Source organism: Rattus norvegicus, chromosome 7, assembly GCF_021556685.1.
Source record: "Rattus norvegicus strain SHRSP/BbbUtx chromosome 7, alternate assembly SHRSP_T2T, whole genome shotgun sequence".
NCBI classification, from domain to species: domain Eukaryota; kingdom Metazoa; phylum Chordata; class Mammalia; order Rodentia; family Muridae; genus Rattus; species Rattus norvegicus.
In genome coordinates, this window is record NC_141540.1 from 135,367,501 (window position 1) to 135,395,000 (window position 27,500).

The 27,500-nt window shown below is 45.5% G+C and overlaps 1 protein-coding gene across 1 annotated transcript in view; it reads left to right on the plus strand.

Annotated features, from left to right (window-relative positions):
* The window catches only part of Tmem117 (transmembrane protein 117), a 468,392-nt gene that overhangs the window by 3,460 nt on the left and 437,432 nt on the right, over nt 1-27,500 (plus strand). The window contains 1 exon segment of the mRNA NM_001271239.1: nt 4,975-5,277. Coding sequence (NP_001258168.1) covers nt 5,001-5,277 — 277 coding nt within the window. The 5' untranslated portion in view covers nt 4,975-5,000.

The window sequence follows — 27,500 nt, forward strand, 5'->3', positions numbered from 1 at the left end:
CTTTAAATGCTTATTTACTACTGACCATATGCAGGTAACGTCAGCACATGGGTGTCTGAGATTAGTAGATGTTGGACAAATGACAGATGGACAAATTCTGGAATTACAGTCAGACTTCACCATTTCTCTGCAGATGGTGTCAGTCTTCTCTTCGGAAGGCTTTGATCTCATATTCCCTACCCAGGGGCTATACAACAGCATTTTCTTTACAAACTCCTTTGATCTGGAGGTCCTTTCTCTTCTTTGGAATGCTGGGTTTTGGTGAAATATGTGGCATTTTAGTTATGTGGGATACTTCCACATCTCTTCAGAGTTGGAGCTATTATAGAAGCTGATTAATGATCAATTTTACCCTGTACTCACCAATATTCTGGTTACAACTTCTGTGTAAAGCCAAAGGCTTCCAAGGCATTAATGGTGGCATTACCCCCACTGTCATTACTGATGAGAGAACTAAAGGGTGTGGAGTTTCGTCTTCTGAGTGTCAGACTGAACAACATCAGTGGTGCATTCTGAAGATACCATCAGATCAACTCAGCTATTTATGCTGATGTTCTGAAACAAGGGACAAGAATGAACAATCTCCGTGGCCCTTCATTCCTTCTGATCACGTTACCAGCAGTCACACTGCTTAGGAACAGTAGACTCATTGTCCTAGAAGCATGGGGAATCCTTTAGAAAGCTTCTTAACCTGCACACAAAGGGCAAAGTTTTGTGCAGAGAAAACACAGTGTAAAGCATGGGTGCTGTGTGGTCCACATTTATCCTACCTTTGAGTGAGCTTCTCTGTTTTGTGGAAGGTACTAGACCCTCAGTTCCAGCATCAGTATTTGTGAAATGGAAAAATAAGAGTGTTTTCCTTACTGGGCAGCTGTTCAGTTTATTAGCAATGATTGCAAGGCTCAACAGTATAGAGTTTCGTGTACAGTGAGTACTCGGTAAATGTTAGCCCACTGCTAATGCAGTGTAGAGCCCCGTGCTGATGGTGAGGACCAGGCATGAGGTCAGTATTGCTAGGGCCATTCCAGCATTGAAAGCTTAGGCTTGGTTGCCTGCCTTTTCTCTTCTCTTTAGCAGATGTTCACTGTCACATGACTCTGTCTTTTTGAGCCTTCTTGGACAAAGAGAGCTCTTCTATTTCTGAGTGTTCTACTACGTTTCTTCAGTTCACATCTATTGATTGCCCACTATTTGCTCAGCACTAAGCTATGCCCAGGAAGGAAATAGCCCCTTATGATCTCACTAAGGAGGATCAAGGGAAAAAGATAAACATGTAAGTGGATGATTTCACTAGGAACTGCTCAAGGGTAAGAATAAAGGCATCCCCACATACAGTTGTAGGATTAGAATTAAAAACAAACTAAACCAAAATATCTGCAAACCGTGTGCCTCATAGCATCGTCTATTGGAAAACCTCAATCCTAGATTCCTAACAACAGGGTCAGCATGAACCTGTGGTCCATGGAGATGCAGATTGTGAATGGCAGAGGAAGAAATATTTCTGGCATTCTGGATCTTATCAGGGTATCTAGAGAACTAGAAAGCTGGGCCACGAGGACTAGACAAACTTCTGACATCTTGGTGTCTAAAGCCACAGAAGAGGGAGGAGCAAAGACACCCAAGTAACTGTGGGAATGCTTGAGAGCTGGGAAATACCATTTTAACTTCTGGACACAAGAAAAACAGTAAATCTATACTAATGTTTCTCATACAAAGATGAAATGATCAACATCAGTGTCCCAGTTTTTTTCTGCTAGGATCGAAGTCACTAGACTGTTAGAAAAAAAAAAAAACAAGTGAATTTGAAAGATGACAGAGATAGCTTATTGTAGGACCAGCCTCCAGCACTGATCAAAGAGAAAGGTCATTCAAGACCTGGGCATTACATTTTTGACTTTTTAAAAAATTTGTTGGGTCTGTGAGTTAATGGGGAGCAAGTGCTTGGAGTTTCCATGTCCTTATCTGTAACACGATAGCGGCAGGGACATTCATAGCATTGCTTGGAATTAGCTGAGATCATGCACTGGTTTAGGGTTCCTCTGCTCAGCATTGTATGTCGTTCTGTCTCCCAAAATAGTGTAACAGCAGCTGTCTCCAAAAGTTTCTGAATGCGCTCAATTTGACGCTGGCCTGTGGACAGTATATTGCCCACAAAGCAAGATTCTGAAGTTAAAAAAGAAAATAAAAAAAGCCCAGAGCAATGCAAGTCAGTATTTCGTTTCTAAAAAGGAGTTGAGGGTTTGTGCTTCTCCTCTGGGTTCTCAGTCCCCAACCCATGCACCTGCGGGGAGAGAGGAGGTAGTGGTGGCAACCTCATCAGAGCCATCACCGGTTAAGTGAGGCGCGTAGTCACCCAGAAGAGAGACTTAGGTGACAACTGCGTCTCTGTGTTGCTAGGCATGCAGGGGAGTCTATTAAGACACAGGGTCTCTGGGATGAGATTTTGGGAATTTCTCTGTGGTGGTGTTTTTTGGACACTGCCAGGGCCTCTGCATGAGTTTTTGTCAACAGTGGGATAATGGCCGTCAACAGTCACGGACATTTATAGGATTCATGTTTGTTCTAAAACATTCCCTTGGCTCTGTGCAAGTCACCGTTCTTAAGCATTCTGAGTCACAGACCTTGGGAACGGGCTTTACTGAGCTGAGCATTGGGGAAGCTCTAGGACGTGATGTTGCTTGGCAGGCTTGTGGATAGAAGGTGCTGGAACGATCAGATTGGGTGAGTTGTATGGTCAATCCATGCGTGTATTAATGTTGCTCTTTGAAAAAGAGTTGTATCCTATCTTCATCCATTTAGATTATGGCTTCAATTGACATTCACAAGCCAGGAGTATGGGGTTTTGGGTGGAGTTTTGGATGGAGTTTTGGAGCTTTGGTCCCGGTTCTCAGATCTTCTATTGACTTTAAAGAACTTCAGGCTTATGGCTCATATTTATACCTTCAGTCAGGTATAAAACAACACAACGTCATCAATGCTCGCCTGCCCCTGCTTTCTCCCAAGTGTTCAGGATCTGTGAAGGACTTTTTTTTTGGAGCTGAGGACTGACCAGGGCCTTGCACTTGCTAGGCAAGTGCTTGCTCTACCACTGAGCTAAATCCCCAACCCCGTGAAGGACTTTTTTATTTACACCCTCCACCCCTGGGAAGAGTAGGGTATGTTACAGAACTCAGCATTTGTTCCATTGTTCCTAGAGATGAATGCCCCTCTGGAAAGCATGCAAGGTCTGACATCCTGGGGGTTAAGCCCTGGCTCCCTCCTGGAAGTACTTGAAGCTGACCTGGGGCTGGTAATCACGCCCTGGGCTCAGACTCCAGAGACTCAGACCACAGTTCTGTGGCAGCTCACAAACTCTGAGAGCCTCAATTCCATCCCTGTAAAATGAAGGGGTGGGAGTGGTAATTACAGCATTTAGAGGGTCGTTATGACCCAAAACAGACATACTAATGACACACGCAGACACCCAACACAGCTGTGTGGACACTGCCAGGACTTTCTTCCAATACCTTTTTTTTTTTTATTTCCCTGGACTTAATTTTTTAAAAAATTGAGAAAAAAGAAAAATGAGCTGGTAGGTGGAAGTCAAATTACATCCCGTATTATTTTTGTTATTTAGTATATAAACAGGTATTATGGCTAGAGAAACATATATAGCTGAGTCTGAGTGCCAAGTCAGCTGACAAAAATGAACGCTAGCAGTAGCAGTAGGTGCCTCTCACGAGACCCATTAGGTTTAAGGCAGGCCCAGTGTGGGAGTGACAATGTAGAGGATTTGTAGGGAGCTCTTAAGAAGGTGCAACCGTAGGGATGGAGGTGATACACACCTTTAATCCCAGCACCCAGGAGTCAGAGGCAGGTGGATCTCTTTGAGTTTGAGTCCAGCCTGGTCTACAGAGAATTCCAGGTCAGCTAGGGCTACCTACATGGAGAAACCTTGTCCCAAGAAACCAGATGATGATGATGATGGAGATGTGGAGGACATCTGCCATCTCCACCTGAGGAAACATCCTACTTAACCTGGACCTCGGACTTGGCCATGTCTTTCTCTGTGAAAGTTTCCTTTTCCCCGACAACTCCCAGGAGTACAGCGGTCCATCTCTGCCCTGCCCACCCACCCGCACCCCTGGGGGAAATGCTTAGTACAGACTTGTGTATATTAAATCTTTCTTGAAATTATTTAACCAGACTGTAAGAGGTTATTTTAGGCAATTTTCTGCCCATATGCCCATTTGACAATGTCTAGAAATAGATTTGGAAGCGTATCCCATATCCGTCGAATTACCTAATCGCTGCTGTGTGGAGACCGATTTGGGCAGAGTGTTTGTTAATGTTTTCAGTTTACTTCTGTATCACCGGGTCTTTCGAGTGGCTTCGCAGTATTATCATAAGGTAAAATGTCTGAGAGCCTAATGAAGATGTGCTCTCCACACCCCCACCATGTTGCCATAGTCATGATCTCATTGAAAAAAAAAAGCAAAGCAAAGCAAAACAAAACAAAACAGTCTCATGTAGCCTAGCCTGGCATCAAACTTGCTCCATAGTTCAAGCTGGCCTTGAACTCGTAAAACTCCACCTGTTACTTCCCAAGTGTTGGAATTACAGGAGTGTGGCCGTCAAAGCCTGGCTATCCCCTTAGCTTTGGGCATTGTTCTTCCTTCCCTCTCGTGTCCCCTCAAGCAAGGCGGTGGTGGCACAGGTCTTGGGAGGCAGAGGCAGACAGATCTCTGAGTTTGAGGCCAGAACAAGTTCCAGGATGGCCAGAGCTACACAGAGAAACTCTGTCTGGAAAAACCTGTATGTGTATTAGGATGGAGGACAGTTAACTCTCTTCAGCTTGGCACTGGTTTGGGTACCGAGGCAGGAATAGGTGTGGTATTTCGCACCCATCTTCTTGTGTAGCAGGCCTGAGTAGCTGTGAACAAAGGAGAGGCACGGCTTCTCTTCAGCTCTAACTTGGTGTCTTTCCCTACACAGGTCGAACAGCACCGAAGGCTTGAAGGATGGGTAAAGACTTCCGTTACTATTTCCAGCATCCTTGGTCTCGCATGATCGTGGCTTACCTGGTCATCTTCTTTAACTTCTTGATATTCGCGGAGGACCCAGTCTCTCACAGCCAAACAGAAGCCAATGTTATTGTTGTTGGAAACTGTTTTTCGTTCGTAACAAATAAATACCCTAGAGGAGTTGGCTGGAGGATTTTGAAGGTGCTTCTATGGCTACTGGCCATTCTCATAGGACTGATTGCTGGCAAGTTTCTGTTCCATCAGCGTTTATTTGGTAAGTACTGTACCATGTGCGGCCCTGCTGCTGGCTCTCAACTTCCTGTTCTCTGAGCCAGAGCTGTCCATTTCCAAGATCCAGTGCCAGATGATTGCAGCTGGTCCTCCGTGCTCAGTGGGTTCTGGGCTGTTGTAACGAGGCAGATTCTTTAACTGTCCTGTGCTCGATGGTTAGGAAAATGGTCAGGAAATGAAATTAGTGTCAGATTTCACGGAAAAACTGCCTTCAGCCGAAAAACTCAGAAATAGCCCTAAGCGTGGTCTATTTAAGAGTGCCAATTGTAAAGGCAGTGCCTTCTGACAACACGCGTTTCATTAAAGTAAGTTGACTACTGGCCCTATATACACACAAACCCACGCATAGGCACTTGAAATTATAAACAGAGCACTTTTTTTCTACACGGTAAGAATATATTTTTTTCCATTTATTTATTTAGTAGTATGCACGTGTGTGGATACGTTCCTGTGTGTATGCACGCGTGCCTGTGTTCTGTGTGTGCATGTGTGTGTGTGCATGTGTGTGTACGTGTGCATGTGTGTGTGTGCATGTGTGTGTATGTGCATGTGTGTGTGCATGTGTGTGTATGTGTGCATGTGCGTGTGTGTGTGTGTGCGTGTTCAGAGTACAACGAACAGAAAGTCGGTTCTCTACTTGCACAGTGTGGGTGCCAAGAGTTAAACACAAATAACCAGGCTTTGTGGCAATAAACCTTTCTTTCTGAGTCATTTCTTTACCTCTATTTCTTAGCTCCGTCCCCTGGATAAAAACCCAGAGCCAAACCCAAAACTTTGGCATCGCGATGTTTATTTAGAAACCTTTATAGTATAGCATACGAAAGAACAGGAGAGTATTAAGGGATCTCTTGGTAATAAATATCGGACACATATTAAGTTAAGTTAACAAGTCACTAGTTACGTGTTAGCACAGTGGTTCTCATACTGCAGCCTGATGCTGGGACCCTTTGAATCCATCCCTCCTGCTGTGGTGTCCCCCAACCACGAGATTGTTCTTGTTGCTACTTCATAACTGTAATTTTGCCGCTGTACATCACTGTGAATTGTAAGTATCTAATTGCAAAATATCTGATATGCAAGCCCCAAAGGGGCTATGACCCACAGGTTGAGAACTGCTGTGCTAGAGGACTGATTCTGCAGTTAAGAGCGTTCCCTGGCTGGAGAGATGGCTCAGTAGTCAAGAGCACTGACTGCTCTTCTAGACGGCCTGAGTTCAAATCCCAGCAACCACATGGTGGCTCACAACCATCTGTAATGAGATCTGATGCCCTCTTGTGGTGTGTCTGAAGACAGCTACACTATACTTATATATAATAAGTAAATAAATCTTAAAAAAAAAAAAGACAAAAAGGAGCACTCCCAGCGCCCACATGAAGGTTCATGAGCCTCTGTAACTGTAGCCCCATGGAGCCAATGCCCTCTTCTGGCATTCAGCTATACGTGCAGACAAAACTCTCATAAGCATAAAATACAAACAAACAAAATCTTTAAAAATATATAACCAGTTATAAGGATACTGAACCATTTCACAGACACCAAGCGGGAAATTCACTATGGACTCTAGGGTGAAATGGATCAGGACCTAGAGCTCTGTCAAGGTTGAGATACAGTGTAAAGTCCCTTAGTAAGACTAGCTTTACCCAAGTTCAAACTTCCAGGGAAGAGGCTGATTTTGATCCAGTGAGGTGTGGTTCCCACTGCTTGCCTAATTGAGGTTGGTCAAGAAGTAGGGATAGTTCCCCGATAGACACACCAGACACTAGGGTAGAGCGTGTAATAGGTATGGCCTCTACTCTCATAAACATTTACCTTCAGGAGGACGGGGCTTATCAGGTAAATGTACGACATTTGATAAGTGATCTGTTGGGAGGATAAAATCAGATATGAGTGCTGCAGCTGGCCAGTCGCTAAGAGACTTTAATAAAATCGTATTGTACCAGCATGATAACTGGACGGGTAATAAAATTATAGTATACCCAGAAATGATAACAGTTAAGGTAGGGGACCTTGGGCGTGATTTAGAAAGAACAAATGTATCTACAGAACAAACGGATATGACTGCATGTCTCAAGGTCTCTTTGGTCTTGGCCTTTGGATATGGGAAGAAACCACAGCCTTATAGGGGACAAGAGCAGAGACCCCCGTTCCTTAGATGCAGCCCCGAGGGAAGATGGTGCTGAAGTGGGTGTATGTGGGGTGGAGGAGCAGGGAGGAGAGCATCCCTTCATCTGACGCACCTCACTTTCGTGTAAAGAAGAAAAATAAAGGAAGTAGAATGAGGGACTTTAAGGCATGTGGTCAAGGTTTGGAAGACTTGTGGGAGGGACGTCTGTCAGCCAGGGATAGGTGGACAGGTTGTTGATCATCAGAGAGAGCCACCGGGGATAGCCGCTTACAAGTGTGACTGCTACTGGTCTGAATTGCCCAGCTTTTTTTCTTCTCAGAGCTCAGCCACTGGGAACAATGATTTGAAATCGTGGTGGGGGGTTGCTCAGACATGCAAACCCAAGCTGGTAAGGCGGAATGTGGCTGGACAGGAAGGGAGCTAACAGTCTGGTAGGAGCCTGTAAGAGCTTGGAGGTTTAGGTGAGAATCAAGCATTCCAGAGTTCAAGTGAAATGGCAGCAATAAAAAGAGAGCATTTGTGGGTGTGGCTGAATGGCAGTCATCCTTTTCTAGGGTGTGGTCTCTAGGTGACCCGCTCCTGTGGTCTGGGAGGACAGGTCGTTGACACCGAAGGTCGTTGACACCGAAGGTCATTGACACAGGAACATAGTGTTGGCTAGCCAATCAAATCTGGAACACACTCGGTGTTGTATGCAGTAATTTATATAATAGTTAAGGGTATGTGGGGGGTTGAATGTGAGACTCAGCTTCCAAAATGAGTAGGGAGTGCTGGAGAGGATAGTCAGTGACTAGAGGTGTCTGTAAGCCATTTGAGGAACTTTTTAAAAAAAAATGCAGTAGTTGTGGCAAGCCGGTCAGAATATTAAGGCTGGAGAAAAGCTCCCAAGTTTATGAAAGGACAATTGAGAACCATCTAGCTAAAAGTAATGACTCCATAATACGGGTGGGTGGTTTGACTTTGCAACTGCCAAGTTTTGTCTACTTATTCTCTTGTAAGTTTTATCTCTTGTGCTAAAACCAGATCTCAGTCGTGGCTTTCACGCCGGTTCCCCTGTTAGTATGGAAACTTAGCACAGAAAGAAAGCTTTCTAGATTTCAAGTGGTTTACTGGGTATCAAGTGCATCTTAACTTCTTTGCCTACAATAGGAAAGATTTTAATGTCCGTTTTATTACTTCAGTTTGACAATTTCTTCTTTCCTCCTTACTCAAAATCTTTGAAATGATGCATCTTAAAAAGGAGGAAAAGCTACTTTGCAAGTTCGGTGAGTAAGATAAGTGGACTCCTGATCCAGCTTCCTCATGAACTCCAAATCCCTGTTCTCCTTCTGTTTTCTTCCTTGGTTCATGGACTCTAAACCTCTCTGCCTAGCTCCTCTCTCCTCCCTGATTCACTGTGAGTTGTAGAATGGTTTTTACTTGACAGCTAAGTGATTCCTAGCACCCACAAGATGGACTCCAAATTCGTTGGATTGATGGCCAAGGCTCCTGATGACGACTCCCATCTGACTCTTGGGCTTCCACACTGCAGTGTGTTGCCCTTGAACCTGTGCCCCTCAATATGCTTCTTACAGAGCCCTGCTGTGAGACCAGGGGCTCCTTCTAACACTTCAGCCAACTCCTTTCCTCTCAGCCAACTCCTTTCCTCTTTGAATCCCTGTTCACCTGTTTTGAGTTGCTCTCTCAAGCCCTCTTGCATTATTCCAGTTGACTTCTTGTTGCAAAGTTGTCTTCTTGTTGCAAAGTTGTCTACTTGTTGCAAAGCAGTGCAGTTGGATGCCCTCAGCTGGTAGCCTGTGGCATTGTGGGAAAGAATCCAAACTTTAATGAAAGCACAAATGTTCTTATTGGCTTGATATATGATAAATGTTTCTGTCTTGGCTCCCAGAAAACTAGCCCTTATACATAATTCATTTTTTAAAAGCTATATTTAAGCCTTTAATGATGTGAGGATACAAGTCTATGGCAGTTGATGTTGTTGTTGTTGTTGGTGGTGGTGTGTGTGTGTGTGTGTGTGTGTGTGTGTGTGTGTGTGTGTGTGTGCTGAGGCAACTAAATGTAAATGACACAGAACCTTGTGCTGCAGAAATACCAGGATGGTTTATGGAGTGATCGGAATAATTTTGTGCCAAGTAGTTTTACCTTTTGTGAATCTCTAATAAAATGCCAGGTTTAGATATTGGATAAAATGTCCTCAGTCTCTCAGGCTTTGCTAGCTCCTCTGAGTAAACTTCAACAGAACAACAGGATACTATCAATTCCCATTCACAGCGTGAGACGGGAGCATCTACTGAAGGGGTTTAGTGCTCATGGATTTATTTATGTGTGAGATACAATGTTGCAGTTTTACAGCTTGGTAAGAAGCAGCATGATTTTCCCGTTGAACCCTTGCTTTGTGGCCCAAGGTGTCATTTATCTCTCGATATTCCTACCCCAGCTTCCCAAGATCTGGGATTTCAGGCTTCCCGTACTAACTGGGGCATGTGATTGAGGACCACATTCAAAAGGATTTCTTAGTTCAGGAATAACTCTTCTTGAACATTGCACAACGATTTATCAGAAGAGAGCTCTACTGAATCACCAGTTTGCCCTCTGTGGTGTCTCCTTTCCTTGTTTGCATGGATGAATCTTAGTTGTTTTTTTTATGAATTCAAATAGTATGTTTTGTCATGATATTCTACCTGTGGAGAGAGAAATTGTGTGTATAATATTAAATAAGAAGGGAATTTAATTTCTTTCTTAAGTTTATTAAATAATTAATTTGTATTCTAAAAACAAATGGAAGTTATTCCTGACCACATGTGCACTAGGACAAGGGTCATGAAGTCCCGAAGTCAAGGAAAGGAGGGAAACTCTAATGTGCTGATTCTGTAAGCTGGGTCACCCCCAGTGAGTTCTGAAAATCCTTGGGACTCAGGCAGAAGGGGCGATAGAAATCATTACCTCTTTTGGTTGTCTGCAGAAACAAAGATTTCGAGGGCCACGTGGGAGATTTCCCTCCAAAATGTTAGGGTTTTGTTGCCATAAATTTTGCTGAGCAGCTTATTCTTTCTCCTGCTTTGTGCAGGCTGGATGGGGAGAGGACAAATGGATTTTATTTATTTATTTATTTATTTATTTATTTATTTATTTATTTATCTATCTATTTTAGTCTTAATTTCATAAAAGGACAGAACATAATATTTAAGCACAAAAGCAAGTTTATAATATGATATTCGCTGACTGTCCTTTTTTTTAAAAATTTTCCTCCCCTTTCCTTTTTAAAATATAATATCTCTATTAATTCTTTGAGTCTTTCATACAAGGCGATTTGATTATACTTGCCCACCACTGCGCTTACCGCCTTCAAGACTCACGCCCACCTCCCAACCCCTTCCTCTTTCATTTTCTTTTGTTTTTAAAGAACTTGCGAAGTCTGATTCACAAGAGAGCACTTTTTTTTTTATTAACTTGAGTATTTCTTATATACATTTCGAGTGTTATTCCCTTTCCCAGTTTCCGGGCAAACATCCCCCTCCCCCCTCCCCTTCCTTATGGGTGTTCCCCTCCCAACCCTCCCCCCATTGCCGCCCTCCCCCGAACAGTCTAGTTCACTGGGGGTTCAGTCTTAGCAGGACCCAGGGCTTCCCCTTCCACTGGTGAAGAGAGCACTTCTTTCCCTACTGTGTCTTCTATCTTGTGCTTTTGTTTCCTGACATGTTCACAGAGCCCCTGCCCATTTCAACTCTCCTTTCTAGCACTGCTCCTTTAAGAGATTGTCACGTGACCTGTCTGAAGGAACTGTCATCTCCTTCAACAAGAATGGTCTGTGTATCTACTGAAGGCAGGGCCCAGCTCAAGTTGGAAGAGGTGGAAGGCAGGCAGATTCAGAATGGGTTGCCATGAGTAGCACCTGAAAACGACTCTAAGTCTGTGCCTTAGTCAGGGTCACTATTGCTGTGATGAAACATTATGAGCAAAGAGACTTGGGGAGAAAAGGGTTTACTCAGTTTATATGTCCACATCACTGTTCATCAAGATAGGACAGTAGAAGTCACGACAGGAACTCAAATAGGGCAGGAACCTGGAGGCAGGAGCTGATGCAGAGGACATGGGGTGAGGGTGGGGGTGCCACTTACTGACTTGTTCATCATGACTTGCTCAGCCCCATTTCTTAATAGAACCCAGGACCACTAGTCTAGGGATGGTACCATCCACAATGGGCGGGGCCCTCTGCCATCAATCACTGATTAAGAAACACCTCATGGTGGATCTTATGGAGGCATTTTCTCAACTGAGGTTCCCTCCATTCAGATAACTCTAGCTTGTGTCGTGCTGACAGAAAACAAGCCAGCACAGCCTGTTTCTATTGCCCGTCCTGCAGCAGAATTCACATATGCCATTATTGACCCACCCGTCTCATTAATGTCTGGTCTCCAAGCTATAACATGAGCCCTACGAGAGCAGGCCTTATGTCGCTATTTTTCATGTAACCCTCAGCATCTGAACTGTGCTCGACCCACAGTATTCGATAAATTTAAAGGACTAGATAAAAAAATTCACCTTTCCTATATTGAATCTGCTGATGTTGTCTTCTCCTTGGAAACTAGAGAGTGGAGTTCACTTCTTTATTCATAAAATATGAGGTGGGGAATTTAAAATCTGGTTAAAGAGACAAGATACATAGGCATGAAAAATTAAAGACTCTGATAATAGAAGGGAATGCATCTGAAGTATCAAATGACTAGTCTACACTGAATGCTGTGGGAACCCAAGAGGGCAGGGGTCACAGTGGCTAGGAAGGTGAAAGGAAGCATTCTTGCCCAGGTGGGACCTCAAATGAGGCTACAGTAAGAGTGGGATTAGTCAGCCAATGCTGCACAGATTTGCTTACAGAGGTCAGGGCATGGGGTAAACGGTGGGAGCAAAGGAGACAAGGATAATTCGGGTTTTAAAGCATGGGTGTGTGCTTGTAAAGGGAGAAACAGGGCTCGTCTGGAATGAGGTCTTGAGAGATCTGTACTGAGAATGGGCAGGAGAAGGAGAGGGAGAGGGAGAGAGCGAGAGAGAGGGAGGGAGTGGTTGGGTCCAAGTCAGTAAAGTGGTAGCTTTAGACTTTTATGGTCTTGGAGTTTGGGGAAAATCCAAAGAAACTATGAAATGATGTCATGGCGTTAAGAAAGAATCAGAGGGGTGTTGTGAAGGGAGAGAGGGAGAGACAGGAATGAAGGAGACAGGAGGGTCCTTCAGCAGCCACCTTCATTCGTGAAGGGACCAGAGTGTTCAGGCCAGTGAGCACCAGGGATGGAGGGAGGAATAAGAATATCAACCTCCCCAAGCTGATGGGACCTGAGTTGTGAGAGTCAGGGCAGGACTGAGGGGAGCCAAGCAGACTGGGTGGGATGCCTGGCCCTCTGTTCTTCTTGGGGCTGAAGGAGGAGGAGAAACAGAAGGTCCTGCTGTGTGGTGAGCACACAGGCAATGGACATTTGTCGGGAAGACTGCAGTGTGTTTTAGAAAGTTTAGCCTGGGCCATTGCTCTTCCTCTGTGTCTGAGGGAAGAGTCTTTTTAAGTTAGTGTATGTCTCTGTGATCTGACTATCACCCTGCTGAACTGAAGCCTCACCATCAAACACATCAGTATGAACAGTAGCTGGATGGCGGCTTCTGTGGCTATCACTTGGGCAGGAGAAAGAAGGACTACAAACAGCCCTCGTGAGTCGGGGTTAGGTTTTGCTGATAACAATTCTTGCTGACACATTTGGACAAACAGGAGATGCGAGTGTCAGAGTTACAGACACTGGATGTGGGTCTCTCTGTTTCCCTACAGTTAAGAACCTCATTCTTATCCTGTTTCCCCAAGAGGGCTAAGCTTTTTAAAAAGCATCCGTGGTTGTGCTAACAAAAGGCTAGTTTCTGGACTGCTTATGAGGGCTGGAAGGAGATGGCTGTAACAGAGGAAACACATAAAACCACTTGGTGTGACTGTTATGTAAACATCAGTGGCCTTCTGGGTTTATGTGTGTGTTTGCTTTTAAGTGTTTTATTTTATTTTTGTTTTTGCTTTTGATTCTTTTGCTCTATTTTATTTTATTCTTTTTTGACGGGAGTAATTTCAATCTACCATGAGATTTTAGAAGAGCAAGTCTAGACTTTTTCTTATACTATTGTAGTAAAATTCCAATACTTTCTTACATTATTATAATAAAAGACAATGAGCGTGTCAACAATATGGTGTCATTAGTGAATTTAATAGTGCCAGTTCCCTGCTTGTTTTTACTGCATTGTTTTGAGTCTACTTTGGGAATTTTCTTTATATTTTGAACTAGACGTTTGATTTTATTTTGATAGGAAAGACTCAGACTGCTGGGTTTATAAAAAGATAAAGGAGAGAAGGAATATGTTTGGTGGATGTGTAGTCAGGTGTAGGCGAAGGGGGTGCCTCCATGGTCGCATGCTGAAGCATCCCTTCCCCCCGAGGGACCAGCCATGCAGACAGTATAGTATAGAATAGAGTTTATTTAGGGCATGGGGAGGGGAGTTGAGGGAGTAATAGAGGCAGAGAAAGGCAGAGGGGAGAGAGAGAGAGAGAGAGAGAGAGAGAGAGAGAGAGAGAGAGAGAGAGAGAGAGAATAGAGAAGTAGAGGCCAGTCATGAGCATATAGAGAGGGGGAAAGGAATGGGGAGAGAGGGGGGAGGGGCAAGGGGACAGAGCAGGAGCAAGGAGGGGAAGGGGAGAGCAAGAGAGAGAGAGGAGGGGGCAAGCAGCCCCTTTTATAGTGAGTCAGGCATACCTGGCTGTTGCCAGGTAACTGTGGGGTGGTGCCTAGATAGAATACTAACACGGATATTCTAGAGAATGTGGGCAACATAGTTTTGGTGATACAGGACTACTAAGTCATTAAAACAAACCAAAACAAGTACTTTGGAAAACAACACATTATGTCAATAAAATGGTGCAGGTTGAGCTGCTGTGTGCTAATTTGAGATCTGAGCAGTTCACTGGTAACAAAAGAATAGTACTCAGTGTATCGGGGTACTCGGCGGTACATGGAGGAAAATATAATCCTAGACTGCTCAGCAGAAATATCAACGATCGGCGGCTTTCAGTGTTGTATGACCAAGAGGATGAGAATTTCCATCTGTGGGAGTCAGACATCTGTATCCGTATTACCTGTAACATCTACATGTCTGCAAGTGAGATCCAACCCCTGGCTTTAAACTCTGTCCTCTCAAACTATCGCCGAGTGTTTTACACTCACGTCTCTGTAAATGTCTCACCATCTTCTCACCAAACCTTTCCCAAGTGTTCATGTCTTCATTTCCGAGAGGGCTTGAGTTGTCAATAGTCAGTTACAGTCTGCAGAGTGAAATTCTTTCAGAGCCAGAGATGGCTGAAGACTTCGCTGAAAAGTGTGTCCTGTCCTTCTGAAAGCTCGCATATACAGATCTGTGGGCGTATGAAACAGGCTAGGGGCAGCGAACTGAAAAAGCATTGGTAGTTGACATTCTAGGGGAAGCAAACTGAAAAAAATGTTAATAATTGATATTTTTAAAAAGTCAACAGATTATTGTTTCTCCTAGGGAAATTTGATGTGTTAGAGCTGTTCAGGGTGGGTGCAGACCCCTGTGGTAGAGCTCTGTGCCAGCACGCGTATGGCCTCGGGTTTGATGTTAAGGGCCACAGAAAGGTTCAATGAGTTTTGGAGTTCTTTCCAGCAGAGCTGCCTCCTGACTGTAGTGCCCTCTCTCCATAGAGCAGGAAGAGACAGTGAGGCTGGAAATCCCCCTAGCTGTGCCTGCCTGCCTGCCTGCCTGTGAGGTGCCTTTGTTAACTTGTATCATTAGCACTAAAAGGCAGTCAGCTGCAGCCTTGGGGCAGAATCTGCTGCTATCTAGTTCCTGCAGGACAGAGATTACAAACTCTGAGGAAAGGTTTTTCAAGGACTTAAAACACTGTGTCAGGTAGAGCGCTGTGATTCAGAAACCGTTAACCAGGCAAGCTTTCTAGGTACTTTTCTCCCTGTTCTTGGAACAGATGAGCCATTTACGGTCTAGGGACTGTCCTGTCCTCTCCAAGTTGAGCAGTGCGTCCATCTCCTCTAGGTAGGAGGCAAAGCTATGGGATCCTTACGGCCTTGCAGCTCACCAGAGAGAGGAAAGCCAGCTCACTGTTGGTGAGGCGGACCTGGCCAGGGTAGAACTTGGCAGCTGATGTGGCAGCAAGTGGCAAAGCTGGCAGTGAAAGGACCTGGCTTATTGGATTGTTTACAATTAAGGCATTGTTTGTTTGTGCGACATCGGGTAATTAGTCCTGACTGAAGCAGGGGTGTGATCTGAGATTTTTATTTTTCTGGCTTGCTTCCCTTTTCTTCCCCGTCCACCCTCTCAGTGCTGTAATTGGATCATTTAAAGGATATTTTCATGGAGTTAAAATAGTCCGCTACTCAGGGGGGTGCACTAGGCAAAGGAGGATACCAGCAGTGACATCAATGGACATCATATTCCCCTCATAGGGAAATTGGCTGGGTGGGTGGATGTGGGACGAAGCTCTCATGGGGGCTGTGTTGATCTGAGGGCTTCTGGATAGAAGGGGGAAAGAGAAGCCATTACGAGACGTAGGGGCCACACATGATCAGAGCAGAGGTCCTCAGAGGCAGGCTTGACTGCTCATCACTGTGAATATTTTTGGGTCCTGAGTGCGGGCGGTGGGAGGGGCGGTTCCGTTGTTTTTGATTTGGGCTCTGATGGAGCATTCTTGTTGATGGGTACACAGAAATACACCAGGTTCGTTTGCCTGGCTCCAAGGTCATCATGTGAGCCAGCAGCAAAGTTAGTCCCTAAGCTGAAACCTCATTTCCAGACGGGCGCCTTCCAGGCACTCCAGATGGCGAACTGGCAGAGGCCAGCCTTGTCTGACTTGGGAGTGGGTCAGTGTCCAGAGCTTTCTGGCACCGTCTCCGCCTGACAGTCCTTCCTCTGGGTTAAAGGAAGTCATTTGACTGACCTCGATGGAGTCTCTCAGTTTCAGGGCACACAGTACCCTTGCTGTGGAGCCCAGAGAAAAGCCCAAGGTGTTTCCTGCAGAGAGGGTCATTCCCAGCAGACACTCCTTTAGCTTACGGGGAACATGATGTCAGGCCCAGATTTTTCCCTTGTCCAGCTCACACATCTTGTACTTGGTGTGTCCTTGAGGGCATGGCCGGGATGAGCCAGCTAAGAGTGGACACACGGACCTGAGAGTACAGGTTTGAACCTGTTTCAGCCGCCCGAGGAAGGTTACGTCCTAATTTAACCCCCTTCACCTTATGCCCATCCTGGTGTGCTCCTATTTAATAGCAGCTGTCTGTCACCATCGCCCCTGACAAATGTTTCAGGATGTGTTTGCCCAAGACATTTTCAGTGCGTGAATCCACAGCACAGGCATATTTCAGTAGAGCAGCGTACAGCATGCTGATTAGACCCAGATGCTAGACCACAGGGCTGCACTGTGACTGCAGCGCCAGCAGGGATAACCACCAAGAGGAGGAGCAGGCCATCTAGTCTGAAAGTGCAAGAAGTCGTTCTGACAGGAATGGCCAGGGGAGGTTGGTATTGAAAGATCCCCAAAGGGAGACCCTCACTCAAGTCTCGGGAAGTCGTGGACCCCAGACACACGAGAGACCAATCTTGATGCAATAAGCAGAGGCGAGGTTTATTATGGAGCTCCAGGTTGACACATATCCCACGCAGGAGACAGAGGGGTCGACCCTGAGTGGCTGGGAGAAGGGCTATTTAAAGGAAGAAGTCGCAAGCCCCAGGAGATGAGGGGATGTCAAAAGGAAATACCAAAAATGTCACAAGGGGAAACTCTCAAAGTCACAGGATTGTTCCTAAGACTCTAGGGTTTAAATCAGGGGAAAGGTCAAGCCCTCATTCTCCTGAGAACAGATCTTGATTCCTGTCCTTTAGGGTAAATGTTTGTCAGAGTTGACGAAGCATCTGCATCTGATACACATCTGGTTAGGCTTCAGCCCCGGTTTCCTGGAATACTCTCTGCAGGACACAATGGCTGGAACATTATCTGTAGGGCACAATGGGGGCTTGAACAAACATCACAGGGGTAGAACAGAACCCGTTACTCATTTACTCACGTCCGGTGACATCCGGAGGGTCAGTGAGTCTGCACCAGTCCTCCTGCATTTTTAATCATTTGTCTTCCTGAGTCAGATCCTGCTGCTGAGTTTTGAGCTAGTTTAAAACTCTATCCCTCAGTATGAGCTACGGGCTCTCAGGATGAGTGAGTGAGGCCAGAGCATCCTTGTTGCAAGGTTTCTCCACCGAGCCCTTGTCTCATTGACAGAGGATATGTAAAGTCTTTGGACGTGAACAGCAGTAGCAGCAGAAAATCTGTTGTTAGCACGAAAAGGGGCGAGGTGGGCTGGTGACCATATGCTAAGGAGAAGGAAGGGGCAACTTGGTCCTGGGTAGTGTGTGAAGGAGGGTTCCTGAGTCAGCAGATTTAGGTAGGGGGAGGGGCAGCTAATGGAAACTTCAAGGGAATTATGGAGCCTCTTCGCATTTTTAAGTCGAAAATAGGTATTTTTCATGCAATGTATTCTGATTAGGGTTCCCCTCTCCCAAGTTCTCCCAGATCTTCCCCACCTCCCTACCAACCCAAATCCCCACCTTTCTCTCTCAATAGAAACCAAACAGGTGCTGTAAAATAATAAATGCGTACAATATAAAAAATTTAAAAAATCAATTCTGGAGGCTCTCGAACACCAGGTTGAAGATCTGAAGGTATCTTGAAATAGCAGAAGCCACAAAACACATTATTCCTTTATTAAAATTTAAATTGAAATGCTACATGCTTATTTGGGGGGAAAACCAAAACATGGAACCAAGAAGGAAATTAAAAGTCTTCGATCACAAGGAAGACAAAAATCACGTTTGGAGGGGAGGTGAGTGCAAGGTTAGCTACTTGGCCCGGAGGCAGCAAGGTGCCACAGGTGGGGGGCACTCGGGGCTCATTTTAGAAACAATGCCAGTGGGGACAGAGGGAGGAGGGAGGCAGAGTGCAAGGAAAACCCAGATAATAGAATGATCCTGCTTTCTGCTTTAAAACAGTATCAACTTCACTTAGGGGCTCTCGTTCTCGGAGCCTGTCCTGTCTTTGATTGAACACCAGCCTTAACGATCTATTTCTGAAGTTGAAATTTAACCTTTTACTAGATCATCCCGCTTTAGTCTCCAGATTTGCTTAGAAAGACGGGTGTTTAGTCTGGGTTATTGTAGTACCAGGAGAGACTACAAAAAGGCAGACTTAGGTCTCAGACACATGTGATAAGCTGTGAGGTGTCGATGCCCCAAGTTCCTTTTTGAAGCTCGGTGTGAACCTGTTTGCTCTGAATCACGCCAATCCATTTGTGTCAACTGAGTGGCTGGGATCGGGAGCCTTAAACACATAAGCTGGGTTGCTTCCACTCAACACACACTGAGTGTTTTCTAGGCTGCGGGTTCTCATGTTGAAAACCAAAGTCTCTGTTCTGTTTCTTTTGAGCTTTCATTGTAGTAAGAAAGAAAAAACAAAACAAAACAGACAAACATGTGAGCCAGACTTCTGTCTGACAGAAAAAGCTATTGCAACTAAGGAGCAGGGAGTTGCCAGGATCCTCCCTCTTCCTCTCCCCTCCCTCCCCCCTCCCCCCTCCCCCTTCCCCTCCCCTCCCTCTCTCTCATAAGGATCTGAAGGAGATGGAGCAGGCACCTTCGTATCATTCTGGGAGAACGCACCCCATGACATCTATGGAACAAGCCCAGGAGCCATAGGCTGAATGTGCTTTGAGCATTTGGCAAGAGGCAGGAGTCACAGGCTGGTGCAGAGCCAGCATGAGGAGCAAAGGCTGGGTGAGGTGGGACTGTGAGGCTGGAGTCGCTCGTCCTGCCAAGGCTTCTCAGTTGCCCGTTTAAACTTCGTGTCTTAAAACTGGTGTTTTAGAAACTTCACGGCATGGTGCCCTGCTGATGCTTGCCCCCCTGCTTGGGAAACGAAGCTTCCGGATTTGTAAATACATACATTTCAACCTGATTAATGTAATGAAGCCCATGCTGGCCTCAAACTGTCCCTGTAGCCCAGGTTGGCCTTGAACTTGCCTCTCTCCCATCTCCACGTCTGAGTCTAGGAGAAAGCTTGGGTCCTGAGTGGGTTAAATGCTTCTCAAAGATGCCCCTTCCTTAAGCCTGGCTGGTGGACACAGGGCTGCTTTGTGGTGGCACTGGAAGCAGGGGAGGCGCTGAAGGACATGCTGGAGGCAGCAGATGGGGACAGTCACAATCGTCCTTTCAAGCTGAGACTCTCAGATTCCCACACAGAAGAAGAAAAGTCTTTCTTGGGATGAACAGATGTTCTGTCCACATGAGGAGGAGGTGGTAGACGGTGCCAGAACCTTCCCCGGGCTCTTTCCCAGGTCACCCAGAGCCCCAAGACTATGCGATCCCTTCATTTCCAGGTCCTTCCCCTGCTTCTGTTTACAGCAGTTACGTCACTGAATTCTGTCCCCGACACTGCATTTTGTAAACACAAAGTGCTTAACAATCCAAGCCCAAGAGGACAGAACACATATTTAGTGTCTGAATTCTAGCTGACAGCCCAAACAGAACGTAAAGATGAATATTTTTACACTGCTCCAAGAAAACTGTCAACAGTGGGTGGGTGGGGGGAGATCTTTAGATTCAATAATTTAGCAGGTCTAGACATATGTTAGTCTCAGATTTGCAGGAGGCCTTAATAGAAGATGGTTTTGCGTTTATCCAAGGAGTTCTTTTAGAGGGTTGTGTGTGGGGGATGAACGGCTTTAGGCACTGGGGATACAGCAGTGGGCAATAGCGGTAGAACAACCAAGGCCCTTGCTCTCGTGGATAATATATTGAGGTGGGGTACGTGTGTACACGTCGGGGTATAATTTATTCACTCATGCAACTCATTAGATACGTTTGTCTCCCGGTTCTGATACATGCTAGGGTTGTCCTTCCCGGTCCTGTGATGTGTGCTGGCTTGTCAGGTGAGAGCAGGGGTACTGACCGTGTGGCACTTCCAAGTTAGAACATCTTTTCTGGGAGTCCAGCCTGCCCGTCCTCCTTGTAACCAGCAGGATTCCAGACTGTGCTCTGTGTCTGAGTGGGAGACGGAAGTGGTGTGGGACAAAGCCTTACATGGGGTCTCAGTGGAGGAACAGTGTGAAAAAAAAATTAAATTTCATTTTTGAAAGCCGCTGAAAGGATTAACATTTTGTGTGTGTGTGTGTGTGCAAGTGTGTGATTGTGTGTATGATTGTGTTTGTGATTGTGTGAGTGTGTGTGTTTGAGTGTGTGTATTTGAGTGTGTTTGAGTGTGTGTGTTTGAGTGTGTGTGAGTGTGTGTTTGAGTGTGTGTGAGTGTGTGTGAGTGTGTGTGAGTGTGTGTTTGAGTGTGTGTGTTTGAGTGTGTGTGAGTGTGTGTGTATGTGTGTGTGTTTGAGTGTGTGTGATTGTGTGTGTTTGAGTGTGTGTATGTGTGAGTGTGTGTATTTGAGTGTGTGTGTGAGTGTGTGTGTTTGAGTGTGTGTGAGTGTGTGTGAGTGTGTGTGTTTGAGTGTGTGTATGTGTGAGTGTGTGTATTTGTGTGTGTGTGAGTGTGTGTGTTTGAGTGTGTGTATGTGTGAGTGTGTGTTTGAGTGTGTGTATGTGTGAATGTGTGTTTGAGTGTGTGTGTGAGTGTGTGTGAGTGTGTGTGAGTGTATGCGTGAATGTGTGTTTGAGTGTGTGTGTGTATGTGTGAGTGTGTGTATTTGAGTGTGTGTGTGAGTGTGTGTGTTTGAGTGTGTGTGTACGTGTGTGTGTTTGAGTGTGTGTGATTGTGTGTGTTTGAGTGTGTGTGTGTATGTGTGAGTGTGTGTATTTGAGTGTGTTTGAGTGTTTGTGTGTTTGAGTGTGTGTGAGTGTGTGTTTGAGTGTGTGTATGTGTGTGTGAGTGTGTGTGTGAGTGTGTTTGAGTGTGTGTGTGTTTGACTGTGTGTGATTGTGTGTGTTTGAGTGTGTGTGTATGTGTGTGTTTGAGTGTGTGTGTATGTGTGAGTGTGTGTATTTGAGTGTGTGTGTGTGAGTGTGTGTTTGAGTGTGTGTGTGTGAGTGTGTGTTTGAGTGTGTGTGATTGTGTGTGTTTGAGTGTGTGTGATTGTGTGTGTTTGAGTGTGTGTATGTGTGAGTGTGTGTGTTTGAGTGTGTGTGATTGTGTGTGTTTGAGTGTGTGTGAGTGTGTGTTTGAGTGTGTGTATGTGTGTGTGAGTGTGTGTTTGAGTGTGTGTGTTTGAGTGTGTGTGAGTGTGTGTTTGAGTGTGTGTATGTGTGAGTGTGTGTACTTGAGTGTGTGTGTGAGTGTGTGTGTTTGAGTGTGTGTATGTGTGAGTGTGTGTTTGAGTGTGTGTATGTGTGAATGTGTGTTTGAGTGTGTGTGTGTGAGTGTGTGTATGTGTGAGTGTGTGTGTGAGTGTGTGTGTATTTGAGTGTGTTTGAGTGTGTGTGTATTTGAGTGTGTGTGAGTGTGTGTTTGAGTGTGTGTATGTGTGTGTGTGAGTGTGTGTGAGTGTGTGTTTGAGTGTGTGTATGTGTGAATGTGTGTTTGAGTGTGTGTGTGTGAGTGTGTGTGAGTGTGTGTGAGTGTATGTGTGAATGTGTGTTTGAGTGTGTGTGTGAGTGTGTGTGTTTGAGTGTGTGTATGTGTGAGTGTGTGTGTGAGTGTGTGTGTATTTGAGTGTGTTTGAGTGTGTGTGTTTGAGTGTGTGTGAGTGTGTGTGTTTGAGTGTGTGTATGTGTGTGTGTGAGTGTGTGTGAGTGTGTGTTTGAGTGTGTGTGTGTTTGAGTGTGTGTGATTGTTTGTGTTTGAGTGTGTGTATGTGTGTGTGTTTGAGTGTGTGTGATTGTGTGTGTTTGAGTGTGTGTGTATGTGTGAGTGTGTGTATTTGAGTGTGTGTGTGAGTGTGTGTGTATGTGTGTGTATTTGAGTGTGTGTGATTGTGTGTATTTGAGTGTGTGTGTGAGTGTGTGTTTGAGTGTGTGTGTTTGAGTGTGTGTGTTTGAGTGTGTGTGTATGTGTGAGTGTGTGTATTTGAGTGTGTGTGAGTGTGTGTGTTTGAGTGTGTGTGAGTGTGTGTGAGTGTGTGTGTTTGAGTGTGTATGAATGTGTGTTTGAGTGTGTGTGTGAGTGTGTGTGTTTGAGTGTGTGTGAGTGTGTTTGAGTGTGTATGTGTGAGTGTGTGTTTGAGTGTGTGTTTGAGTGTGTGTGAGTGTGTTTGAGTGTGTGTTTGAGTGTGTGTTTGAGTGTGCGTTTGAGTGTGTGTTTGAGTGTGCGTTTGAGTGTGTGTTTGAGTGTGTGTGAGTGTGTTTGAGTGTGTGTGTTTGAGTGTGTGTGTTTGAGTGTGTGTTTGAGTGTGCGTTTGAGTGTGCGTTTGAGTGTGTGTTTGAGTGTGTGTTTGAGTGTGTGTGTTTGAGTGTGTGTGATTGTGTGTGTTTGAGTGTGTGTGTATGTGAGTATGTGTGTTTGAGTGTGTGTTTGTGTGTGTGAGTGTGTGTGAGTGTGTGTGTTTGAGTGTGTGTATGTGTTTGAGTGTGTGTTTGAGTGTGTGTATGTGTGAGTGTGTGTTTGAGTGTGTGTTTGAGTGTGTGTGTGAGTGTGTGTGTTTGAGTGTGTGTGTGAGTGTGTGTGTTTGAGTATGTGTGTGTGTGTGTGTGTGTGTACTAATGTGGGTATGAGCACCCATGCATGCTTGTTTATTGCATGCACATGAAGGCTTGAGGTCACATAGGGTGTCTTTTCCCCAGCATTTTCCTCCTTTATATTTTGAGGCAGAGTCTCTGAACCTGGCTTCAGTGGACTTCAGGCATCCGCTCACCTCTGCTACCTCTGCCCCCCCAGTGCTAAGAGTGACCATAGTCTTTTTACATGGGTTCTGGGGATCCGAACCCCGGTCCTTGCCCTTACATACTGGCATTTTACGAACTAAGCCATTCTCCTAGCCCATGTATTTCCTTATAGGCGTAATTTAACAAAGCTGTAAAATGAAGACATAGCTGGCAATGTACACGCACATTAAAGTCATTGCAAAACAAACAAAACTCCAGATCCCAACACTTCCCCAGGAAGTGTTCGTGGATAACCGGCCCCATTTTGGGTTCTGTCTTCCCCCTACCCCCAAAAGGAACCATCAAGATTTATTTTATTTAGGTTTGTTTAGAGCTATTTAATACTGTCGGGCACAGTTCTGGGTGCTTTTAGAGTCATGCTTGTCAAAGGCCTGCGGTCCCAGTGGGATACAGCGAGATGAAGGAAAGCATCCAGAATATGGCGTAGTTCTATAAAATTGCCAGACGTTGACAACAGTTTCCCCCATTGCTGACAGAAACCTGTGGGCAGCTCGGATCATTCTCTGCAACACAACCCTGAGCGCAGGCTCTTACCTGTGCTCTCTTCTCGTCGTCCGCAGACTAGGAAGCAGGTGCTGGCGTGGTGCCAGATGGCCCTGCAAAAGTTTCTGTTCCGTGACCTTGGTCCGTCTTTCTGCCACTCAAACTCGTGCAGTGTGTTTCCCTTTGTCTCTACGTTTCAACCCTTATGTTTCCCTTAGATCTGTCTAGGTTTTGTCTTTTGGAAATAAACTTTTTGTCGTCTTGACTATTTCGGGACTTGCCATCTTCAGTTTTTTTTTTTTTTTTTTTTTTTTTTGGTTCTTTTTTTCGGAGCTGGGGACCGAACCCAGGGCCTTGTGCTTTCTAGGTAAGCACTCTACCACTGAGCTAAATCCCCAGCCCCGCCATCTTCAGTTTTTAAAGCATTCTTCCGAGGCTCGTTCCTCGGCAACCTCATGTGTGGACACGATGCTCCACCCTCGCCCCTTGCCTGCCCCTGACGGACCCCATGATTAGGGGAACCAGGAAGGTGACAGGAGCACCTCTCTACAGCTCCCTTTCCACGGACAGGCATCCGAGTTTTCCAACTGGAAATTAACGGGACAAAATCTTTGGCTACCGGGCCATCTGCGTGAAGGCAACCGATGTTTAGTGCAGAGACATAAGCCTTTACCATGTAGACTTGGAACATTCCAGAAGATGGTTGGTCTGTCCTTGATCTGACATGATAATTTCTGCTGCCAGTTTCTGCACAGGACTGGTTAAAGAATTTTCCAGCGTTTGCTGGGACATCCTCATTTTCTTTGTCCACAGTGGATCTTGGGTTCTACTGAGTCTTCAGCAGTCCCCAGGTCTTGGACAGATTGGGGTTATGTACGCAATTATGTAAGACTTCGCTAGGTCCTATCGTAATTCTTTCATTGGTCGGTCAGTAGATTGAGTGATTGCGGATCTCATAATGGGGTTTCTTAAACGCTGACGGTGATGAAGTCTGCTTTCCCGGAGTTGTGACTAAGGCATTTCTATCTCCAGAACCCCCGGTGTCCCATCTCAGCCTCGTCATCTTCCGTTTTCAGCTCATATCCTGTAGTGATCAAGGGCTGGCTTGAAAACAGAACTGGCACAGACCATCATGATGAGCACTGATACCGTTCTATAAATAAATGAAATAAGTGTCCCGGCTTCTAACCGTAGCGAAGCTCTCACTGAGGCTCTGTAAATATTGGGCAGGTGTGGACTCAGGGACTTGGCTGGTGTTGGCGCGGGGGTGGGGGTTTACTGCCCGAGGTGCCTTTCTTTTAGACATCCAGTTTCCTCCCCCCACGTGGGCAGCAGTTGAGCAGCTCATTGACCCTGTTCCATTACAGATTTAAGCTGGAGGAGCTAAGAAATTAGCACGTATCCCCATTTCTAGCCTCAGGTAAAGAGCAATTACGTGTAGCTAGCATTTGAATTCTCAATACCTTTAATAACATGAAATTTCTGTAAAGCCATGGGTTATAGCCCCCCGCCCCGTCCAATCTTTTTTTCTTGGAAAAGAAAGAGAAAGGTAAGAGTGGAAATGAGTGCTTAAAGGTAACAGGGAGGGTCCTGAAGTCAAGATTACAAGCCAGAGTTTAGAGTAGGAAACGGTCAAAGAGGAGACTAGCAGAGACCTGCAGCAGAGGCGCCACAGGGCACCGCACCTTGGAGAGGGATGCTCAGTAGTGAGGAGGAGTGCTGAAGGAGCCAGAAGGAGGCTGTGGATGGGGTGTGTGGATGTGGCGAAAAGATAATGACAGGCAACAGTTCCCACCTGGGACCTCAGCCATCCGAGTTCTCAGAGCGCCGCTATCCCAGTTTCAACATTAAGAGCATCTCACTGTCCCTCTTTTAAATAAGCTCCATACGGCGGCGTGTGCTGGAGGATTTATCAAGTGCTATGTGGTGGAGGACTATTTAGAAAGTTAATTATTTGTTTCAGATTCTACTTTAATCAGAATGTATTAGCATATGAGTTTGTTTACATTTTTGCAAATGTATCTGAAATGCTGTTAACTCTAATGAGTGATATTGAAGACTCAAGTACACTAACACCCAGATTCATGGCTCTAATAAAGCTCCCATTTAATAATTGATTTTGATGCTGAAATTAATTCACAGCCAGTCAGCCGTTCTCCTATTCTTCTTAGCGGCCGTGGGTATTAGCCAAAAGCTGTTCTTACGCCGAGGCAAGGAACTGGTTTTGTTAATTTCATGTCAGGAAAAAACATGTTGTAAGGGCTGGAGCTATGGCTCAGTGGTTAGGCACTCGCTGCTCTTGCAGAGGACCTGGGTTCAGGCGGCTCCCAGTTGTCTGTAACCCCAATTCCAGAGGATCTGAGGACCCCTTCTGACCTCCGTTGATACCTGGACACAGGTGGCATTAGCTTACAAGTAGCATTAGTACAAACAGACACATAAATAAAATTAAGTCTTAAAAGAGAGAGCATGTGTAGCTCAGTTGGTAAAGTGCTTGCCTAGGATGTGGGAGGCCCTGGGTTTGATACCCACCATGGCATAACACCAGACAGTGGCACATACAGGTCTAATCCGGCCCTGGGGAGGAGGAGGCATGAGAATCAGAAGCTCAGGGTCATCCTTGTCTATGCAGGCCAGCTTGGCTACATACAGCCTTATCTCAGAATGAAAACAGAGCAACCCTGTCCATCTGCTTCTGTTTGAATTCCTTTTTTCTGCATTCCGTTCCCACCGCTTTATTGTCTCCTTCTCTGCAGTTAGATTTTCTCTTCTGCTCTCACTTTGCGGTTTGTTTGGAGAGTTTAGATGTCGCCTATCAATATTTAAACTTTAGCCAGTCAAGCTCTAAAGCATATGTGTTTGCCTTTTCCTCCACCCTTTGAGAACGCTTTGATCACCTGTCACAATAGCAAGTGGGTTATGGCTGTTGGCACGTCTTAGTTTTAGTCTGAGCTAGGAGGTCACGTCCCTTCTCGCTGGCCTTGCATGGTTGTGGTCTCAGAGGTCAGATCCTTCTCGCTGGCCTTGCTCAGTCATGGCCTGGCTCCATCGTGGGTCTCACTTAGCTTCCCTCACTTCTCTGCTCTTTCCTGTCATGGTTTTTTACTTTGGTAAATGGTGGGTGTCTTACCCTCTTCTCCCCCATTGGATCAGAGACGATGAATGATGAACTGTTCATATATATTCTTTATGGTGTGTGTGTGTCTGTGTGTGCGCATGTGTGTGCACACGTGCAAGCACCCTTATACCCATGCCATTGACACGTGTGCATGCATGCACCCTCATACACATGCCATAGTTCCATTGTGGAGGTCAGAGGACAACTTGCAGAATTCAGTCTGCCTCTCCACATAAGGATTCTGGGGTTGCACCCCAGTGGCTTGGCAGTAAGTGCCTGTGCCTACTGAGAGGTCATGACAATGAACTTCTCCACTTTAGTAACGTTGCAGGAGGGCTGAAAATAAAGAGAACGTCCTGCTTTCCTGTTATGTTGAATAGGGAGGGGTTATAGGTTTTATTTTTTTAGTTTTCAGGGGTGGGATGTCAGGAAGCCTTAGAAAACCATGTTAAATCCTGGTGAGCAGCCCAGCATGGTTTGTTTGTCCCCACCTATACTACTCTGCCTTTCTGTGTTTAGTGTACACAGATCCTTGTGTAATTGGTGTTGTGCTTTTGGTTTT